This window comes from Mastigoproctus giganteus, chromosome 2, assembly GCF_048544385.1.
Source record: "Mastigoproctus giganteus isolate SK-2022 chromosome 2, ASM4854438v1, whole genome shotgun sequence".
NCBI classification, from domain to species: Eukaryota; Metazoa; Arthropoda; class Arachnida; order Uropygi; family Thelyphonidae; genus Mastigoproctus; species Mastigoproctus giganteus.
The window spans coordinates 249,234,144-249,254,797 of NC_143576.1; the positions used below are offsets into that span (position 1 = coordinate 249,234,144).

The 20,654-nt window shown below is 36.0% G+C and overlaps 1 protein-coding gene across 2 annotated transcripts in view; it reads left to right on the forward strand.

The window, feature by feature from the left end:
- Positions 1 to 20,654, forward strand: part of LOC150090368 (pituitary tumor-transforming gene 1 protein-interacting protein-like) — a 59,569-nt gene that overhangs the window by 22,493 nt on the left and 16,422 nt on the right. For both annotated transcript variants that reach the window (XM_090389838.1, XM_090389839.1), the window contains exons 3-5: positions 7,746 to 7,848; positions 8,562 to 8,733; positions 16,008 to 16,054. In XM_090389838.1, the coding sequence (XP_090245964.1) occupies positions 7,746 to 7,848; positions 8,562 to 8,733; positions 16,008 to 16,054 (322 nt within the window). The remainder of the gene's footprint in view (positions 1 to 7,745; positions 7,849 to 8,561; positions 8,734 to 16,007; positions 16,055 to 20,654) is intronic.

Here is a 20,654-nt window from a genome sequence, read left to right on the forward strand (position 1 = left end):
TGAAATTCAGAGGAGTAACAAGGGCATCTTCAGCACCAACTCCAGAAAAAAAAAAAACATATTGATTACCAGAATAGCTGTCTGTGTTCTGAAGCAAAGCCAGGATTCTATTTGAGATCAAACATTCTAAGATCTTACCAAAATTAGATAACAAAGTGACTGGTCTATAAGACAAGGGAAGATTAGGAGACTTGCCAGGTTTCAACAGAATTCTTGAGATGGCAGATTTCCAGGAATTTTGGAAAACAGACCAATTGCAAACATTTATTATATAAATTTGGACAGCAGGAGTGAAGTTTTATCAAGAACTCCACCCTGATAAGATCTTCGCCAGGACACCAGTTAGGTTTAATGCTGGCAATGGCAAAAGATAATTCAGCTGGAGTAAAAGGAACAGCAAACGAGGAAGTAAAGTGATTAAGTGAGTGAATATCTTTATGACAGGGCAAATCTAAAAGGGAATCATCAGGTAAGAAGAGAGCATCCAGTATTGAATTAATTGTATCTGTCTAAGAAAGAGATTCAGTGTTATTACTTATAACAGTATCATAGATAATATGAGCATGTAGCTTGTTTCTGGCAATTTTGTAAACAATGTTTCAGGGAGTTTGATTACCGATATAATGAAAAAATTTCTTCCAGGTGTCAAATTTGGATTTTGTATCTTTATAATTCATACAAAATGAGTTTGACATGTTGGTTTTTTTTTGGTTTTTTTTTGAGATAGATTATGCAGAGTTGTTAGTCATCAGCTGGCCAAGAACATCTATGCCCTTGATACTTTTTTCTGGCATGAAAAAATTCATGACGCAAGATATCAATTCTCTATTCCACCAATGAGTGGTAACATGTTTTTTAGATTTCCTATTAGTTGAGTGAGTAGCAACTTTGAGGAGAGTATTGTAAACAAGAGCAGCATAGTTAGCTAGAGGCATATTTTCAGAAACTTCAGAAAAACAAGAAAATTTAGAAATAAAAATATTAGAGAATTTTTGCCAATTAGCAAGGAAAAACAAGAGGAGGTGGAAGTATACCAGGAAGAAATGGAATGAACATGTTGAATCTGAAAGAAAATTGTGCAATGATCAGAAGAAATCTAATCAATGAATTGTACTGTGTTCAAGTATGGAGACCTCATCTGAAAAAAGACATTGAGCTTTTTGAAAGGATCCAAATATGGGCAACTCAAATGGCGAGATTGGCAGAAGGATGACCATATGAGGAAAGATTCCGATATTATGTGGGCTACAGAGCTTCGCAACCAGGCACCTCACAGGTGATCCAATTGAGGTTAAGGCTCTGAGAGGAATTAGTAAAATGAACGAAGGTGGAATTCCCACTGTTATAAAGAATTCCAGAACTAGGGGCCATAATTTCAAATTACAGAGGTTGAGGTTTAGACTAGATTGTAGGAAGTTTACTTTTAGCCAGCAAGTTGTTCAATGTCAGAACAAGTTGCTCTCACAATTAGTTGAGGCTGACAGTTTCAATAAATTTAAAGGTCAACTGGATAGTTACCTGTGTGACGGGGGAAGCATATAATTTGTATTTTATTATCTACTTTTTTCTTTTTTTTTTGCCAGTGCAGGAAAAACCTGTGGTCTCCTTGCACTATATGGCGAATACTATTACTATTATTATAACTACTAATTGTTGAAGAACAGATTCTGTTTAAAACAGAGGAAGAGAGCGATTAAATCAATATTAGGCTGACCAATAGAAGAAGAAAAAGTGAAAGGTAGATCAGGTTTGTTAAGAATATTCAGTTGGTGCTGCAGGATAAATATTCAAGAAGATTACCACAATGATTAGAAGAAGAACTGAACCAAATCAAGGACTTGGCATAAAATCACCAGCTACAATAATATATGCAAGGCACAAGTTTCTGAAAGCATGGTTGAGAAAAGAAAGAATTCCATCCAATTTCATCTTGAGGAGAGCAATAAAACTGAAAAGAAATGTGCAAGTTACAAATTGGGAACTTAGTCAATCAAAGTAACCTCCAAAATGTCATTCAAAAGCACTATAGCATAATGAGGATGTTGATATGGAGAGTATGACTCTTTTGGTTGTAGGAAAACCAGTAATTGTTCCATGCAAATAATAGGGCTCCTGAATTAAGGAAATATCAGTAATTTCTTTACAGAGACTTGCCAAAATTCATATGCAGCAGTTGTTGATTTTTGACCATTAAGCTGAAGAATTTTAACAGAAGAATTATGTGTTAGGACTATAATTATAGTTTGAATTTAAGGATGTACTATTCATATTGAGTATGATTCCTTAAATTTTTCAAAGCTCATATGTATTCACTACAGGTAGCATCTTGGACTGAATGTTTATGATCCTTCTTTTTACACTTACACTTTCAGTAACAAGGGGGCTGATCTTTGTTGGGGACAGTCCTCTAAGACATGTCCAGTATGGGCACAGTGACCGCAAGATGGAAAATATTGAGAACAGGAGGCAGTAGTGTGTCTGTAAGCAAGACACGAAAAACACATGGTAACCACTGGAAAGGCCTACATCTATGAGACAACCAACTACTACAACCAACAACCAATTCACAGTTTGTCTAGATTTTTAGGAAGTACTAAAGTGAAAGGTAATTTCTCTAGTGAAGTAATCAAAAACCTTGTTTGTTGAGTTTTTATAAAAAAAGATCCTCAAGTATTTCTTCCTTGGAGGAATTTCTGTCTATGTCATGAAGTAAAATGGTTGTTTTTAGAATTTTAGGAAAATTTCATCTTAATACCTATATCAGTTAGCAGAGTTAATGAGGTTATCTTACAAATATTTTCTGAGGTGGCTGTCTCTACTGCAATGCTTTTTTTCTTTATCATTTTTGTAGAATTTATTTTAATCTTTTTTAAGGACTGTTGAAAGGTCTTAACTGTGTTATCAAAAACATCTTTACTGGTGGAACAAGTAGTAGAATCTGTAGCCTTGCATAAGATTCTGTTGAGTTTAGGCTTAGGTTTTGATTGAGTGGAATCTGTAGAAATAGCAGTATCCAGGTTTTGTGTTGGTAACAGTTGGACAGTTTGGTTCTTGTATACAGACAGCACAGTACTGTCCCTTGAATTCTTTAAGGCATCTGCGTAAGATGTGGTATGTGAAGTCGAAGATGAAAGCATATCAATGGTTTTTTGCAATTCCTCATTTCTAACTTTAAGTTTTTTCATTGTCTATAAATAGACTGTTAAGAATAAATTATAAATCACCAAGTTTTTCATAAAGAAAATTAGTAGTAAATCTTTAATTAAAGCTTTAGTAAATTTGTTACTTTCATTAGTAAAAAATTCAACAATTACTCTTATGTATTTTATGAGTCAGAGCCCTAGCATCTGCTGGGAGCATAAGTTATTGAAACAATAGTATTTGTTTGCTGACAGTGTTGATTTTGAGAATTATCATTAGAAGAATCTATTCTGACAAGATTTACCATAGAGAATGCATTTAATTTTGGATCTGGTTGGCTTGACATTATGTTCTGTGTAGGTCCCAAAAGAGGAAAATCCTCATTTGAAATGCTAGTATCAGTGACAACAGTTTTGTCATTCATGTTAAATTTATAAATTAAAATTCGGTCATTAACCTTACTTCCTTAGCTATCACTACACTTACTGTTATTCAGTAGTATTACAAGGGTGAGAGGTAGGGAGATAACAGACTGGCTTAGTGGCTCACCACTTCCAGGTCAAGGTCATGTTGTTGTCCAATACATTGAGTTTGAAAGACACAGAACAGTGGTCAAAGTGCACGTAATAGGTAGCAGTAACGAGCATGAAGAAATTCACCCAAAACTTATCTTTAGTCAGCTCTCATTCTCCATTTGCATCTGAAATTTCCAAGGGTTGAGCTTGATATGGCAGCACTAAAAGGAACTATTGTCCACCTAGAAGTTGTACCAGATCTAGATTGTAGATGATTTTGGCTTTTATACTCCACATTAGAAAACAGTGGCCAATGGGTGCTATGTTGACCAGTTTACAAAGCTATTTTCATTCTGCCATGTTTTAAAACAGTGTTTACTGTAGGTTAGAAAAACAGTTTTGATGATCAGAAATCCTGGAATCATCTATAAGCTAAAAATATATTCTTGGCTAAATGCTAAGAGTGTGAAGGAGATGGTTTATGCATGGGTATAGTGTGTTCACATCTAACGGCACAAGGGTTTCCTTCATCTCTGCGTTGCTTTTGTTGTAGGTGTAACAGTTCACTGTAAAGGCCAGAGATTAAAAAGTGTATGGATCTTGTAAGTAGTAGTAGTAGTGGCATGTGACGCAAGAAAGCAAGTGTATGAGCTTATGCAGCATCAGCCAAAAAAAAAAAAAAAAATTACAAAACAATCCCCTCTAAATATTTGTACAGTTCCTCCTTAAATTTATTTAACCTATCAACTTCCACAACGACAGATGGAAGTTTGTTCCAGCAATTAACCACCTGCTGGCTAAAGGCAAATTTCTGCACATCTATTCTACATCTGTTCTTCAATTTCAATTTATGCCCCCTTAGGTTCCATAATCTGAACAAGTGGAAAAATCCCATCAGAATTCAGCATGCTCAACGCATTCAATGCCTTATACACCTCAATCATTTCACCTCGCAGGTGCCTAGTCTCCAGCTGCTGCAATTTGCAGAACTTAAGCCTCTCCTGGTAAGAGAATCCCTTCATTTCCCTCATCAATCTTGTTGCCCTTCTCTGTACACGCTCAAGCAAATCTACATCCTTCCTAAAATGATGCCTCCAGACCTGCATGTAGTACTGAAGGCATGGCCTCACCATTATACAGAGGACAATCACCCCCTTTTTCCTGCTAGCAAAATTCCTGTATATCATTGACAACAGCCCATGACCTGCCCTGGCAGCCTGTCTGCATTGCTCAGAAAACTTCATATCTGACTGCACAATTTCTCCCAGGTCTTTTTCATTTTCTACCACCTTAAGTTTAGTACCACACAGTTGGTACGTTTCTCTGGGGTTACTTCTACCCATGGGTTACCACCTGGGGTTACTTCTACTTTGCACTTTTCAATGTTAAACTTTAGTTGCCACTTCTCAGCCCATCTGCCCAAAATTTTCTAGATCCTGTTGCAGTAATACACTTCCATTACTGTCATTAACAACCCTGCCAACCTTTGTATCATCTGCAAACTTCAATACTAAGCCTGATATACCTTCATCAATATCATTGATAAATATACAAAACAACAGTGGACCCAACAGCGAACCCTGTGGGACTCCACTAATAACATTAGTCCACGAAGAGCAGCACTCATTGATTACCACCCTCTTGTCTTCTCCCACTCAACCATCTTTTTATCCATTGTAGCAACTTACCCTTAATACCATTCTGCTCTAATTTGTACAGTAGTCTTCCATGCGCAACAGTATTTAAAAGCTTTCCTGAAATCCAAGTATACGATATCAAAATTATTTTTTGCATCCAGTTCCTTTTTAACCACATCATAATAACCAATCAAATTTGTCAGACAAGACTTTCCCTTAACAAACCCATGCTGTGTCTGAATTATTGCTGTAGTCTTGTCTAGGTGATCTTGCAATGCATCTTTAACTGGTGAATCCATTATTTTACCCGGAACAGAAGTTAAACTAACTGGTCTGTAATTACTCGTGTCACCCTTCGATCCCTCTTTGTGAATTGGGGACACATTTGCACATCTCCAGTCTGTGGATCCCCCGAGTCCAAGGATGCTCTCATAATTAGAGCTAATTATGAGAGCATCCTAATAATTATAGCTGTGATATTACATGAAGGTGATCCATAGTTGAGAATCCTGTCCTAAAGTCAGCTTGCTCTTTCGGTTGATTCTCATCAAGTATTTTTTCTAATCTGTTAGTAATGACCCTTGTGAACAACGTGTAGATGTGGGATAACAAGCTAATTTGTCTATAATTTCCAATTTCTGATTTATCTCCTTTCTTATGCAGCAAAACTATGATTGCATTAATGCACTGCTTAGGCATCACATCTTTTCTAATGCACTTTGTGAAGAGCCTTGCCAGTTTTTGTGTTATGTCTCTTCCTCCCAATTTTAACAACTCTACAGTAACTTCATCTTCCCCCGGGGCTTTCTGATTCTTCAATTTTTTTTCAATTCATGTTCTACCTCATCAGGAAGAAAATCGGGTATGTTGGCATGTGTTGCTAATTTGCAATCCATCTTCCCCACTGATGGCATCATTCCCTCGCTCCTTGTATAATTCTGTATAGTAGTCTTCTGCTATTTGAATTATGCCTTCTCTGCTGTTTATAAGTACACCATTGCTATTCTTCATTTTCAGTATCATTTGTCTTTCTGTATTACTGCTCATTGCTGCTGATTTAAATCCTTTGTTTACCCTTAATGCTTGTTCTACTTTTCTTGTGTTAAATCTTATGCCCTCTCTGAGTCCCTTTCTAATGGCTTTGCATAACTCCGTATACTCAAATTTTTTCTTGTCAGTATTTATCTTGCTCTTCATTTTTCGCCTTTGGTTCATCATAACAAGTGTTTCTTGACTAATTTTTTCTTCATTGGATTTCTTTTTCCCTATAGGTTTCTTGGGCTTTATCACTATCAGAAAGTTGTAATATTCCTCGTCGATATCTTGGTCCTGATCAGTCTGTAGAAGCTCAAACTTGTTCTTAACTTCCAGTACATTCTGCTTTTTCTCCTCTTCTGTTATCTCAAAGACCTTTGTATTATTTACTCGAGCCAGTTTTTTCCTTTCCTACATCTATATCAAGTGTACATCTTACCATTCTGTGATCACTTCCATCATTTACCTTATTCAGGACGGTAACATCATTCACAATATATCTTCTGTTAGTGAGGATGAAGTCGATTTCATTAGTTGTTAATCCATTTGGATTCTTCCATGTCCACTTTCTGTTCACCCTTTTCTTGAAAAAAGTGTTCATTACTGACAATCCTTGAGATTCTGAAAATTTTAAGAAAAGAAGGCTATAAAAACATTACTGAACATAATGCAAAATCCTCAGGACTTTACTCTAGAATTTACAGTGTTTTGAGAAAACTAAATCAAAACCAAACTGTCTGGCTTATCATAGTGCCGAAGTGAAGTCATGATTTCTCCTTAAATCACTTATATTCAGGTATATTTTTGTCTAGTTTATCCCTTTGCAGTTTTTATCTCCTAAGTGTAACTTGTAGTCGAAGAAAGGATGTCATATGCTGTTGTTTACAAAAATTTACTTTGTAACTAATGTAATGCACTTGATGAATGGTAGCTGTATTCCCCCAGCTGTATTCCCACAGCTGCCTCTGGAGGGGCAGCTGTGGGAAGAAACAGTGTCTACAGTAATTAGTCTCTGACCAGTCCTGTTGTTTACGAAAATTGCTCAGCAACTGAATTGCATCAAAGTGAATATACAACCAAATTTTAGCTGGTTCCCCTCTTTGAAATATGGTAGTAGGATGTAGTATATATGATATTCACTTTTACCAGTTTCCATTATGAAATTATTAGCTCTTTGAATACACTACTCATTTTCATAATTTGTTTTGGGAGATATTCATTACTCACAGTATATCTGAAACCATGGTACGAAGAGGCACATTATATGGAGTTTGTACTGTATTAAAAAAAAAAAAAAGTAGCGGGTGTGTCATGCTTTACATAGACAATACAGATGTGATTATCAAAAATAAATAAAATTCAGTTATTTATTTTAAGATTGGCATTTGATTGTGTATTTTTTCATTTTATATTATAGTGCTACTATTGCTTCAGCCGCAAAACATGTCATACTATCACTGGGTTAGAACCAGGGGAAAAATGCAATTCTGTAGACGATGCAGCTGTTTTCTCATGCATCAGTAAGTAGGCCATTTGCTTTATTTTGATCGTTTTAATAAAATGGGTTTGTTTCTTGTTTCTGAAGAGGGACGCAAGTTCCTTTATTGTACTAATTACAGTAATAGTTTTACTGACCAGCTTCTTTTTTTTTTTTGAAACCATATAGTAAAAATATATATGCATAGTAAAACAGTAAAAATTTTCATTTATATCTTAGTGAGGAGCATCTTCCATAGTTCTGACATAATTCTACAAGTTTTAATTAAAACATTTACACTATTCTCAATGATTATAGTAGAAGGAACAAAAATGTTTTACTTACAATTATTCAGAAGTTGGAAATAATAGAATGACTGGAGAAGGAAGAAAGCAACATAACTTGATGAAGGATTTTGTCACCTACTCACTGACAATATGAAATGAAGGCTTGGAAAGAGAAATTACAGGAATTTTTGTTCTTAGAATTACAATTATTTTTTTTTATAAAAAGAATACCAATTATTGTTTCGTGCCAATTTTCGGCTAGCATGCTTCAAGCTTCGTCATGTCATATACTTAAACCTTGGCTGTCCAGAAAAATTGAATATCTGGCAGTCCTCACACCCTGTTGTTTCTGGTTAGTAAAGCCTAGTACTGTATGAATATTTATATTAATTTATGGTTTTAAAGCTAGGAGTGTTTCTCATAAAATTGACATTTTTGCTGATTTTGTATCTTTTGCATGTTTTTTCAGTGAATTTCAAGATCTTGTTAATAGTTTTTGGTGTTCTGGGTGGAATTGTGGTACTAGCTGTAATAATTATCTGTTGTTGTTGCTGTTGCAAGAGTAAGAGCAAGTGGTTGCAAATTCAGGAAGCAAAATGGAGAAGAGAGAGGGAAGAGAGAAAAGCAAAATCAGATGAAAGGTAATTTCTTGAAATATTTATAAACAAATAAGTAAAAGGTAATAAGTAACATATATATAAGTAAATACATAAAAGTTAATTTCTTAAAATATGTATGTGTCCATTTTATCAAGTAGTTTCTCTAGTGTCAGTTTGCATAATCAATAATTATTTCATTATGAATATAATATTAATTTTCCTCTGATATTATTATATGGTAACTCTTGTAACATTAAACTACCAAGTTGCATTATAGGTGTTCATGCTTTTGGTTACATTAAGGTTAGACTTAACAGTATTGGCATTATAATGTAACACCATTAGTTAATTAATGTTTTTATGTTGCACAACTCCCACAAATATAGATAACAATATTTTGTGAAAACTCCCCTTATTACCAGTGAGTAGAGTTACTTTAAGATCGCCACAGACATTCCAAGAAAAGTAATGGTATTTGGTTATACTCTTGATCTTGAACTTACTTTCATATTTCTTTCAAGCCAATGGCATGAGGTGTAGGAACTGATGGGAAGGCATTTTCATTGTGCAGCAAAACAGCTTTGGAACTTAATTTTGAGCATCAGTAAATATATGCCATTCATTAGAATTGTCTTTAATGCTCAGCTCATTCAGAAGATCACTGATACCTTTACAGAAATGCACACTATCTTCCATAATGAAAATATTTTGAAAACACTGTGTTTTTGATATACTGTAATGTTAGTTCCTGCTTCATGTAACTTTCAATGTTGTTACCCAGAATGAAGGAGTTCAGCTTACTCTTAGGATAAGTTTAAATCATGAAGTAAGTCATTCAACTCCTCTTTTGCTGAATTAAATGCTGTGCATTATAATCATTGGTTGGTAATACAAATCTGTTGAAGTGGATAGTCCAGCAAAGTCTGCAACACAAGCATCTTTGCTGTATTCACCACTGCTTCTAGTATTGGCAGGTCATTATATGGAACAAGCCTTAATTCAGATATTTTAGGATATTTGATGCAGTGCTTCCTTTTTCTAGACATCCCTGATATCTTTGGCATGCAGAAATGGAAATTGTCTATATGGTTTTGCAGTTCTCACCACATCACAGTAATAGCAAAAGGCATATTTTAATATTTCCAGTTAGCCAAATTCTAAGATTTGTGGTTCAGGTAATACAGCACATATGTGGAGCTCAAGTTTTGTTCTGATCACCAATCTTGCAACCAAAGTAAAAAGAAAATGCACATTTAGTAATACTATAGATTTTCTTCCTCTGAGTTTTTGTTGAAAAGAATCTGCACTTGTAACAGAAATTGTCAGGGTGTTCAGATGTTTCCTTTCCTTCTGCTTAAATATTTTAACAATGCAATGCCAAGCAAAACATAGAAGAAACAAACATGCAACAGATGTTTCTTGCACAACTTCTATTAGAATAAGTAGCAACCTGGAGCGAGCGGTGATGGGGGTTTCGGGGACTGATGGCTGTCATCGTGAAACAGGTGGGTATATGGGATGTGTCAGAGTAACTAGGAATAGGAATAGGTGCATGTATGCTTGCATGTATACCAATGCAGGAAGTATAGTAAATAAATTTGATGAATTTGATGTGTTGGTCAAGACATCAAAGGTGGATATTGTTGGAATATCAGAAACGTGGTGTCACACTGATATTAAGAATGCAGAATTGGAATTTGGGGACTACAATGTGTACAGAAAGGATAGGAAGGGAGGAGGTGTCATGCTGTTAATTATGAAAAACATAAAATCAAAAGAAGTGCATTCAGTTGATAGATGAATAGTGCACTTTTGAATCACTTTAGTGTGACATAAGCACTGCAAAAGCAAAATTAAGAGTAGGAGTGTGTTATAGGCCTAATGACTGAAATGAGTACAATGAACAATTGTACAGAGAAATAGAGTAGGCTAGTAAATCAGAATGTTTTATAATGGGGGATTTTAACTTCCCAGATATTGACTGAAACTTGTGCATTGGTCACTCACACACTAGTAAGACTTTTGTGGATTTATTGGATGATTGTTTTCTGCAGCAACATGTTTGAGAGGCAACCAGAGAGGGTAATACTCTTGATCTGGTTATCAGCAGAGATCATTTGTGTATTAAGAATTTGCAGATAAAGGAACCACTAGGTGGCAGTGATCACAGTGTACTGATGTGGGATTTACTTAAAGATATAATTACCATCAGAGGTAAAGGAAAGGGTTTTTGCTTCCATAAAGGTGAGTACAGTGGTCTCAGACAGTTTTTAAATTCTGTACAGTGGGATCAACTGATGATATTACCAACAGTAAATTCTAAGTGGGAAGCATTCAAGGAATTAATCGTGGAAGCTACTAAAAGTTTCATATCTATTAAGAAATATTGTTCAAGGTTTAGGCCTAAATGGTTATCAAATGAACTAATGAGACTCGTGACAGAGAAGAAAAATGCATGGCATGCATATAAATTATCAAGCGACCCAGAAGCCTATGGCAGATATAAGTTAGTTTGTAATCAGGACACAAAGGAGGTTAGGCAGGCGAAGGCACATTACGAGAAATCTTTGGCAAAGGATGCTAAGAAAAACAGCAAGTATTTCTTTACTTTTATAAACTCTAAAAGGAAGGGGATGAATCTGATTGGTCCACTTGATATCAATGGTTCTACTGTTGATGATCCTGCTCAGATAGCAAACAAACTGAATGAGTATTTTGCATCTACATTCACACATGAGGAGTTATTAAGGTTTGAAAATGGCAAATTTTATCAAATTATAGCAGGGTGCTTAATGATTTTGATTGCTTAATAACTGAGAGCAAAGTGGAGGAGAAATTGTTGAAGTTAAACATAAGAAAGGCACCTGGGGTGGATGGGATCTATCCAGTTATATTAAAAGAGGCGGCAAAGCAGCTAAGCAAACCCTTAGCCATAATTATGAGAGCATCCTTGGACTTAGGGGAGGTCCCCATGGACTGGAGATGTGCAAATGTATCCCCAATTCACAAAGGGGGATCGAAGGTTGACACGAGAAATTACAGACCAGTTAATTTAACTTCTGTTCCGGGTAAAATAATGGAGTCACTGGTTAAAGATGCATTGCACGATCATCTAGACAAGACTGCAGTAATAATTCAGACACAGCATGGGTTTGTTAAGGGAAAGTCTTGTCTGACAAATTTGATAGGATATTATGATGTGGTTACAATGGAACTGGATGCAAAAAATAATTTTGATATCATATATTTGGATTTCAGGAAAGCTTTTGACACTGTTGCACATGGAAGACTATTGTACAAATTGGAGCAGAATGGTATTAAGGGTAAGTTGCTACAATGGATAAAAAGATGGTTGAGTGGGAGAAGACAGAGGGTGGTAATCAATGGGTGCTGCTCTTTCTGGACTAATGTTATTAGTGGGGTCCCACGGGGTTTGGTGTTGGGTTCACTGTTGTTTTGTATATTTATCAATGATATTGATGAAGGTATATCAGGCTTAGTGTCAAAGTTTGCAGATGATACAAAGGTTGGCAGGGTTGTTAATGACAGTAATGGCAGTGTGCTATTGCAACAGAATCTAGAAAATTTGGGAAGATGGGCTAAGAAGTGGCAACTGAAGTTTAACCTTGACGAATGCAAAGTACTGCATATGGATAGAAGTAACCCCAGAGAAACGTACCAACCGTGTGGTACTACACTTAAGGTGGTAGAAAATGAAAAGACCTGGGAGTAATTGTGCAGTCAGATATGAAGTTTTCTGAGCAATGCAGACAGGCTGCCAGAGCAGGTTATGATGTTTTGTCAATGATATATGGGAATTTTGCTAGCAGGGAAAAAGGAGGTGATTGTCCCTCTGTATAAGGCAATGGTCAGGCCACGCCTTGAATACTGCATACAGGTCTGGAGGCCTCATTTTAGGAAGGATGTAGATTTTCTTGAACGTGTACAGAGAAGGGCAACAAGATTGGTTAGGGGAATGAAGGGATCCTCTTACCAAGAGAGGCTTAAGTTCTGCAAATTGCAGTGCCTGGAGACTAGGCACCTGCAAGGTGATCTGATTGAGGTGTATAAGGCCTTGAATGGGTTGAGCATGCTGAATTCTGATGGGAATCCTTCCACTTATTCAGATTACGAACCTAAGGGGGCATAAATTCAAATTAAGAAAAGACAGATGTAGAATAGATGTGCGGAAATTTTCCTTTAGCCAGCGGGTGGTTAATTGCTGGAACAAACTTCCATCTGTCGTTGTGGAAGTTGATAGGTTGAATAAATTTAAGGAGGAACTGGACAGGCATTTGGAGGCAATGGTGTCTATTTTTTTTTTTTTTTTCCTTCTTTTTAGCTGATGCTGCATAAGCTCATACATTTGCTTTCTTGCATCACATGCCACTACTACTACTAGATACACATAAACATACATGTACTTCACTATAATTGTCTTTCAGTTATTGAAAGAGAGGTAGAAGAGGCAGACAGACAAGGGTGAACATTTGAATCCTCCCGAACATTATTGCCATTCGTGAGTGTATGCAAACATTATCACCTGCACGTAATACAACGGATCAGTGTAATATCTGCTTCCTTAAATTGTAGTATGATATACATATTATGGTTAAACAAAAAACCTGTATGTGTAAAAATTGTAATGTGATGTGAAATTTTAAGAATTATTTTTGAAATATGTGTGTGAAAATTGACTGAAAAAAACTGATACCGTAGAAACTCAATTATCTGGATTAAATGAGGATGTAAAATCTCTGGATAACAAAAAATCCATATAATTTAACAAAGAAAAAATTGTTTTACATGTAGTTTTAATACATTACATATAGCCTTCTATTATAAAGTATTCAAACTACATATTAAAATAAATATATAATTATGTAAAAGTAATACCTACAGTACGTTACAATTAAGTAATACAAATACATAAAGAAAATTTGTTTTTTTGTAAACTTCATTTATTGACATTTGTTTAAAAGTCTCTCCTTTTCGTAGCTGCCAAATCACGTACACTTTTGACACAAGTTTTTGTGTCACATTCTTCCTGTCTCTCGAACCATTTCATAGCAACCTCTAATCATTGAAAAGCTTAAGAATGTGAAGGACCAATATTTTCTTGGTGGTCCTGTTCCTCTACTTTTGTCTTCGACAAGGACTTGATTATTTCATAATCATTCTAAATTTGGAATCCACGATCATTAGAATCGCAATTTTGCTGGACACTGACATCTTCATTGCATTCTCTGCATATTTAAATTTATTTTAATATTTACATGACTTCTTTTATAATGTTTTCATTTGTGTTACTGTCATCAGAAAAGAAGTTCCCAACAGCATTTTGAAGAATTTGTTCTCACTTTAGAAAATACTTTGTTGTACTGTGGGAATTTTTTTTCATTGGAATTTTCTGCTAATGGAACATTCTGAACAAGAGAAAAATGGTTCTGTTGAAGTTGAACATAAAAAAAAAGTTCCTGGGGGTCGGTGGGATCTGTCCAGTCTACCCAGTATATAGAGGCAGCAAAGGAAGTAAGCAAACCCTTAGCCATAATTAAGAGAGCATCTTTGGTTTCAAAAAAGGTCCCAACGGACTGGAGATGTGTGAATGTATTCTCAGTTCATAAAGGGGGATCAAAAGGTGATGACTAATTACAGACCTGTTAGCTTAACTTCTGTTCCAGGGAAAATAATGGATTCACTGGTTAACAAAGTAATGCAGGGTCATCTAGACAGGAACAGTTATACTGCAGTCACAATGTTGAAGTTGTTAAGTGGTGATCTTGACTGACCTATCTAATTGGATACTATGATATAGTAACAGAGGAATTGGATGTGCAAAAATTAATTTTGATATCATATGCTTGGATTTCAGGGTAGCTTTTGATACTGTTGCACTTAGATGACTTCTATATAAATTAGAGCACTGTGGCATTAAGGGAAAGCTACTGCTGTGGATAAGGGATGATTGAGTGGGGGAAGGCAGAGAATGGTTATTAATGGACACTGCTCTTTGTGAACGAATGCTATTAGGGGAGTGCCCTAGGGTTCAGTGCTTTGCCCATTGTTGTTTTTTTATTGATGAAAATATATCAGGCTTAATGTCAAAATTTGCAGATGATAAAAGGTTGGCAAGGTGGTTAATGATAGTAAAAAAAGGTAAGTTACTGCAACAAGAGCTTGAAAATTAGGCAGATGGACTGAGAAATGGCAAATGAAGTTTAACATTAATACATAAGCTTGCATAAATGGAAGCTTCTGCATGTGCATAGCAGTAATCCCAAATTAGTGTACCAGGTGAGTGGTACTACACTCAGAGCAGTGGAAAATGAAAATGACCTGGGGGGCAGTTGCGCAGTGAGATATGGAGTTCTCTGAATAGTGCAGACAGGCTGTCAGGAAAGCTTTATAGTGAGGTGATTATCCCATTGTACAAGGCAATGGTCAGACTGCATTTGGCATACTGTATACAGAACTGGAAGCCTCATTTTAAGAAGGATAAAGATCTGCTGGAACAGGTGCAGAGAAGGGCAATGAGATCGAAACAAAGGAAGAAAAATGGGTGTCTTACCAAGAAAGGCCTCAGTTCTGCAAATTGCAGTGTCTACAGATTGTGTGCCTGTGAGATGATCTGATTAATGGGTTTTAAGACCTTGAATGGATTGAACAAACTGTGCTGATGGCATTCTTCCTCTTGCTCAGACTACACACGTGAGGCGGGGGAACATAAATTCAGGAAGGATGGTTGCAGAAGAGATATGCAGAAGTTTGCCTTCAGCCTGCAGGTGGTTGATTGTTGGAACAAACTTATATTTGTTGTTGTGGAAGTGGGTAGTTTGAATAAATTCAGAGAACTGCACAAATTATTGTAGGAGATGAACAGGTGAGGTGGCAAGTTTTTATTATTATTTTATTTATGTTTTTTTTGGCTGATGTTTTGTATGCTTGCTTTCTTACATGATTTGCCAATACTAATACTAAAACATATAGCAGAAATCAAGAACAAAACTAATTTTGCGTGGGCAATTGCTTTTAAAAAATCAAATATTTTCTTCAGTTTGGACATTGGGCACTTTAATGATTAAAATTTTGTTTAAAATCCTTCAAATTTTGCAAAGATTTACATGAAAGAGATGAAAATACATAATGTAAAAGTGTGATAGTTGAATTTTTAGTAAAATTCAACCAAATTTAGTAAAATTTATAGTAAAATTTAGCTATTTGTATAGCACATATTTTGATATATTCAAAAACAAATTTTCAAGGTTAGAAATTACAAGTGCATTTTTGGTAACGCATATTTTTCTTTCTCTCAGGAGAAGAGAAAGGCAAGCAAGAACTGATGAAATCCGACGTAAATATGGTAGGACAACTTTTATTAGTTTCATGCTTCCATTTAATATCACAGGATTTGAGAAAGCAATTTTGTAGTTTTGCATTTGATTACATAACTTTAGAATGATTTTATTTGAGCAGTATTTGAGAAGAAGATTCCATAATATCTCTAATTATGTTTTCATACAGTGAACAACTGTTTTCCTTTTTTGGTGCATAACCTTTGTTTTATAGGTAGTGAATTTATGCAGCTTGATTATTTTATTTATTATTACATTTTTTTAATTATTAATGTTGAGATACATATTTGCTGAAGAATTTTGCAAGTAATTTTTCATTAACATTTTAATCTCAGTAATGTGTGTTTTTATTTATTTTTTGTTGAATTGTAAAGACTTATTAAAGGTGAAATATGACTAATTATAAGTATTTGGAAAAATGGTGTCATACTATAAATGGTGTAATCAACTAATAATTAACACTTTAAAAACTGTCTCAGACAGTTTTTAAATTCTGCATAGTGGAACCAACTGATGATGTTACCACCAGAAAATTCTAAGAGGGAAGCATTGAAGGAATTAATAGTGGAAGCTCCTAAACGTTTCATACCTATTAAGAATTATTGTTCAAGGTTTAGGCCTAAATGGTTGTCAAATGAACTAATGAGACTTGTGACAGAAGAAAAATGCATGGGATGCATATAAATTATCAGGTGACACAGAAGCCTATGATATATATAAGCTAGTTTGTAATCAAGTCACAAAGAAGGTTAGGCAGGCGAAGGCAGATTATGAGAAATCTTTGGCAAAGGATGCTAAGAAAAACAGCAAGGATTTCTTTACTTATATAAACTCTAAAAGGAAGGAGATGAATCTGATTGGTCCACTTGATATCGATGGTTCGACTGTTGATGATCCTGCTCAGATAGCAAACAAACTGAATGAGTATTTTGCATCTACATTCACACATGAGGAGTTATTAAGGTTTGAAAATGCCACAAGGTTATCAAATTGTAACAGGGTGCTTAATGATTTTGTGATAACTGAGAACAAAATGGAGGAGAAATTGTCGAAGTTAAACCTAAGAAAGGCACCTGGGGTGGATGGGATCTATCCAGTTATATTAAAGGAAGCAGCAAAGGAAGTAAGCAAACCCTTAGCCATAATTATGAGAGCCTTTGGACTCAGGGGAGGTCCCCACGGACTGGAGATGTGCTAATGTATCCCCAATTCACAAAGCAGGATCTAAAGGTGACACAAGTAATTACAGACCAGTTAGTTTAACTTCTGTTCCGGGTAAAATAATGGAGTCACTGGTTAAAGATGCATTGCAGGATCATCTAGACAAGACTGCAGTAATAATTCAGACACAGCATGGGTTTGTTAAGGGAAAGTCTTGTCTGACAAATTTGATTAGTTATTATGATGTGGTTGCAAAAAATAATTTTGTTATCATATACAGTTCATTCCGGTTATTTGAGACACTTCGGGACTAGTGCATTTTGGCCCGAATAAGTGGCTGCCCCAATTATCTGAAGTTTCACGTAAATAGTTAAAAATACAATGTACCCCCCCTTTACAATTGGTTCACTGTACGATCAAATCACGTTATGATGGAGTCACCATAGTAAAGTACCGTTCACTATACGATGTGCAGTAAGTGCCAGTCATTGTGATCACATTTGTGAATTGAATTTTAATTCTATTAAACTAATTAAACTAAACCGACTCTAATTAGCGAAAATAGGAGGAATATTATCCACAGGCTATAAAAGCAAAGATATATATTAAGCATAGATTTACCCTTTATTACCTTACCAATTAAAACATTAAATGATACGTGAAAATCGGAAGAATATACGTGATAATCGGAATAATTAATACGTACTGTAATATGTACATACAAACTAGTTGACATTTCTGTTCACTGACATCTGTGGGTGGGGTTAAATCAATAAAAAGATAAGCAATCAATAACAAACACATGGCATGCAGAAATTACAAGTAACACAATATGTGCAAGTGCGAACGGAGTAACGAGTTACAAAGCTTTAAAAATAGGAATGAAGAGAAGATCTGAAAATTAATTTTTTTATATGATTGAGGATTTCATGGAAATGTAAAAACATTTCACCATAATAACCCACAGAATTCCAGCTGTTGGTGTTATCGCAAATTCAGTAAGATAGAGTTTACTGTCCATTTATGATAGATTTCACTAACAGAAAAGCCCAGTAAACAGGTGACTGCTAATTGTTTTTATTGTTTTATGGTTGTGACCTCCAGAATTTCAACCGAACCACGTGGTACTGTCAGAGACAGTCGTAGGGTATTCTCCAGTGCTGCGGTCTCCTGCCCCGATTAAACGACATAATGGACTTCGCTTAAAAACCAATTAAGCGAAGTAAACCCTGGCTATTTTCTCGATTGGTTTCTGTTTAAGATTTGTCCCAAATAAATGGCTGCACTGATTAACCGGTGGCCCAAATAACCGGAATCCACTGTACTTGTATTTCAGGAAAGCTTTTGATATTGTTGCGCATGGAAGACTACTGTACAAATTGGAGCAGAATGGTATTTGCTACAATGGATAAAAGGATGGTTGAGTGGGAGAAGACAGGGTGGTAATCAATGGGTGCTGCTCTTCGTGGACTAATGTTATTAGTGGAGTCCCACAGGGTTCGCTGTTGGGTCCACTGTTGTTTTGTATATTTATCAGTGATATTGATGAAGGTATATCAGGCTTAGTGTCGAAGTTTGCAGATGATACAAAGGTTGGCAGGGCTGTTAATGACAGTAATGGCAGTGTGTTACTGCAACAGGATCTAGAAAATTTGGGCAGATGGGCTGAGAAGTGGCAACTGAAGTTTAACATTGACAAATGCAAAGTACTGCATGTGGGTAGAAGTAACGCCTGAGAAATGTACCAACTGTGTGATACTACACTTAAGGTGGTAGAAAATGAAAAAGACCTGGGAGTAATTGTGCAGTCAGATAGGAAGTTTTCTGAGCAGTGCAGACAGGCTGATGGGGCAGGTCATGGGGTATTGTCAATGATATACAGGAATTTTGCTAGCAGGGAAAAGGGGGTGATTGTCCCTTTGTATAAGGCAATGGTCAGGCCACGCCTTGAGTACTGCGTGTAGGTCTGGAGGCCTCATTTTAGGAAGGATGTAGATTTGCTTGAGCGTGTACATAGAAGGGCAACAAGATTGGTGAGGGGAATGAAGGGATCCTCTTACCAGGAGAGGCTTCAGTTCTGCACGTTGCAGGAGCTGGAGACTAGGCACCTGTGAGGTGATCTGATTGAAGTGTATAAGGCCTTGAATGGGTTGAGCATGCTGAATTCTGATGGTATCCTTCCACTTGTTCAGATTACAAACCTAAGGGGGCATAAATTGAAATTGAGGAAAAACAGATGTAGAATAGATGTGCAGAAATTTGCCTTTAGCCAGCGGGTGGTTAATTGCTGGAACAAACTTCCATCTGTCGTGGAAGTTGATAGGTTAAATAAATTTAAGGAGGAACTGGACAAATATTTAGAGGGGATTATTTTGCAATTTTTTTTTTTTTGGCTGATGCTGCATAAGCTCATACATTTGCTTTCTTGCATCACATGCCACTACTACTTGCAATTAACCCTTAATTTATACCATATGGGAATTTTGTTGACGAAGCATAACATTGTAGACCCTTGCACAAGATGATGCAGCACAACATGTCTATTCCCACAATCATAATCCGCTGATCGATTCAGCTGTTACTATAATTATATTGGAATCTAATTACAAAATTCTCCAAAATGAAGCTGTGGTTATTGAATGGTTTCGTCGAAACACATCATTGAACGTGTTAAACATAAAACTCCCAATCAACCTCTCCCCTATTTGGGACTTGTCACAAATAAAGTTCCGATGTTCTCTGAATTGCATCTCGGGTAATAGCTCTTCTTATTAATAATGTTCCCATTCCTCTTCTCACAAACTAACTGAAGACAAATATCGAAAGTTGCTCATGCACAGCTATTGGCTTTTTATTAATAATTAATCTGTTCAAGGTTATCCCCCACCTTTATGATTTTAATTGACAGCCGTGGAATGAAATGTACATTCCCTTCTTATGCACATATTTTAATGGGTTTAAATTAATTTCATGTTTAATTTTTTAAATTTAAATTGAACCATGACTTCAGTAATGATTTAGTACACTCTTATTAAGTATGTGTCTTCTATAACTTATCACGTCCAAGCAGATTGATCAAGACGTGAGTGCTGAAAATTAAATGGTGCTACTTTAATATAGGGAGCTTAGAGGGGAACAGGTATCCTGTGTGTTAAGAGACACTGATGGATCCAATATCTCTCTATTACTGAAGATTTAGGAGAAGTCTGGTTGGCCTGCCTCCCTAAAATCCACTCATGCACACCTTCTCGATGGTAAGCCCTGTTACGTCACTTAGGTGGCAACGAACGTGTAGAGTGGTTCTCTTCAAGACCTCTGGTCAGCGTGAAGAGGAAAAGACCAAACCCTCCAGCATATGAGAGCACAACAATACAAATGGCCCTCAGTCCCCAGCAGCTTTCACTCTCCCTCTTACGGCAGCGAGAGGATTAGAGTGGAAGCAGAGGG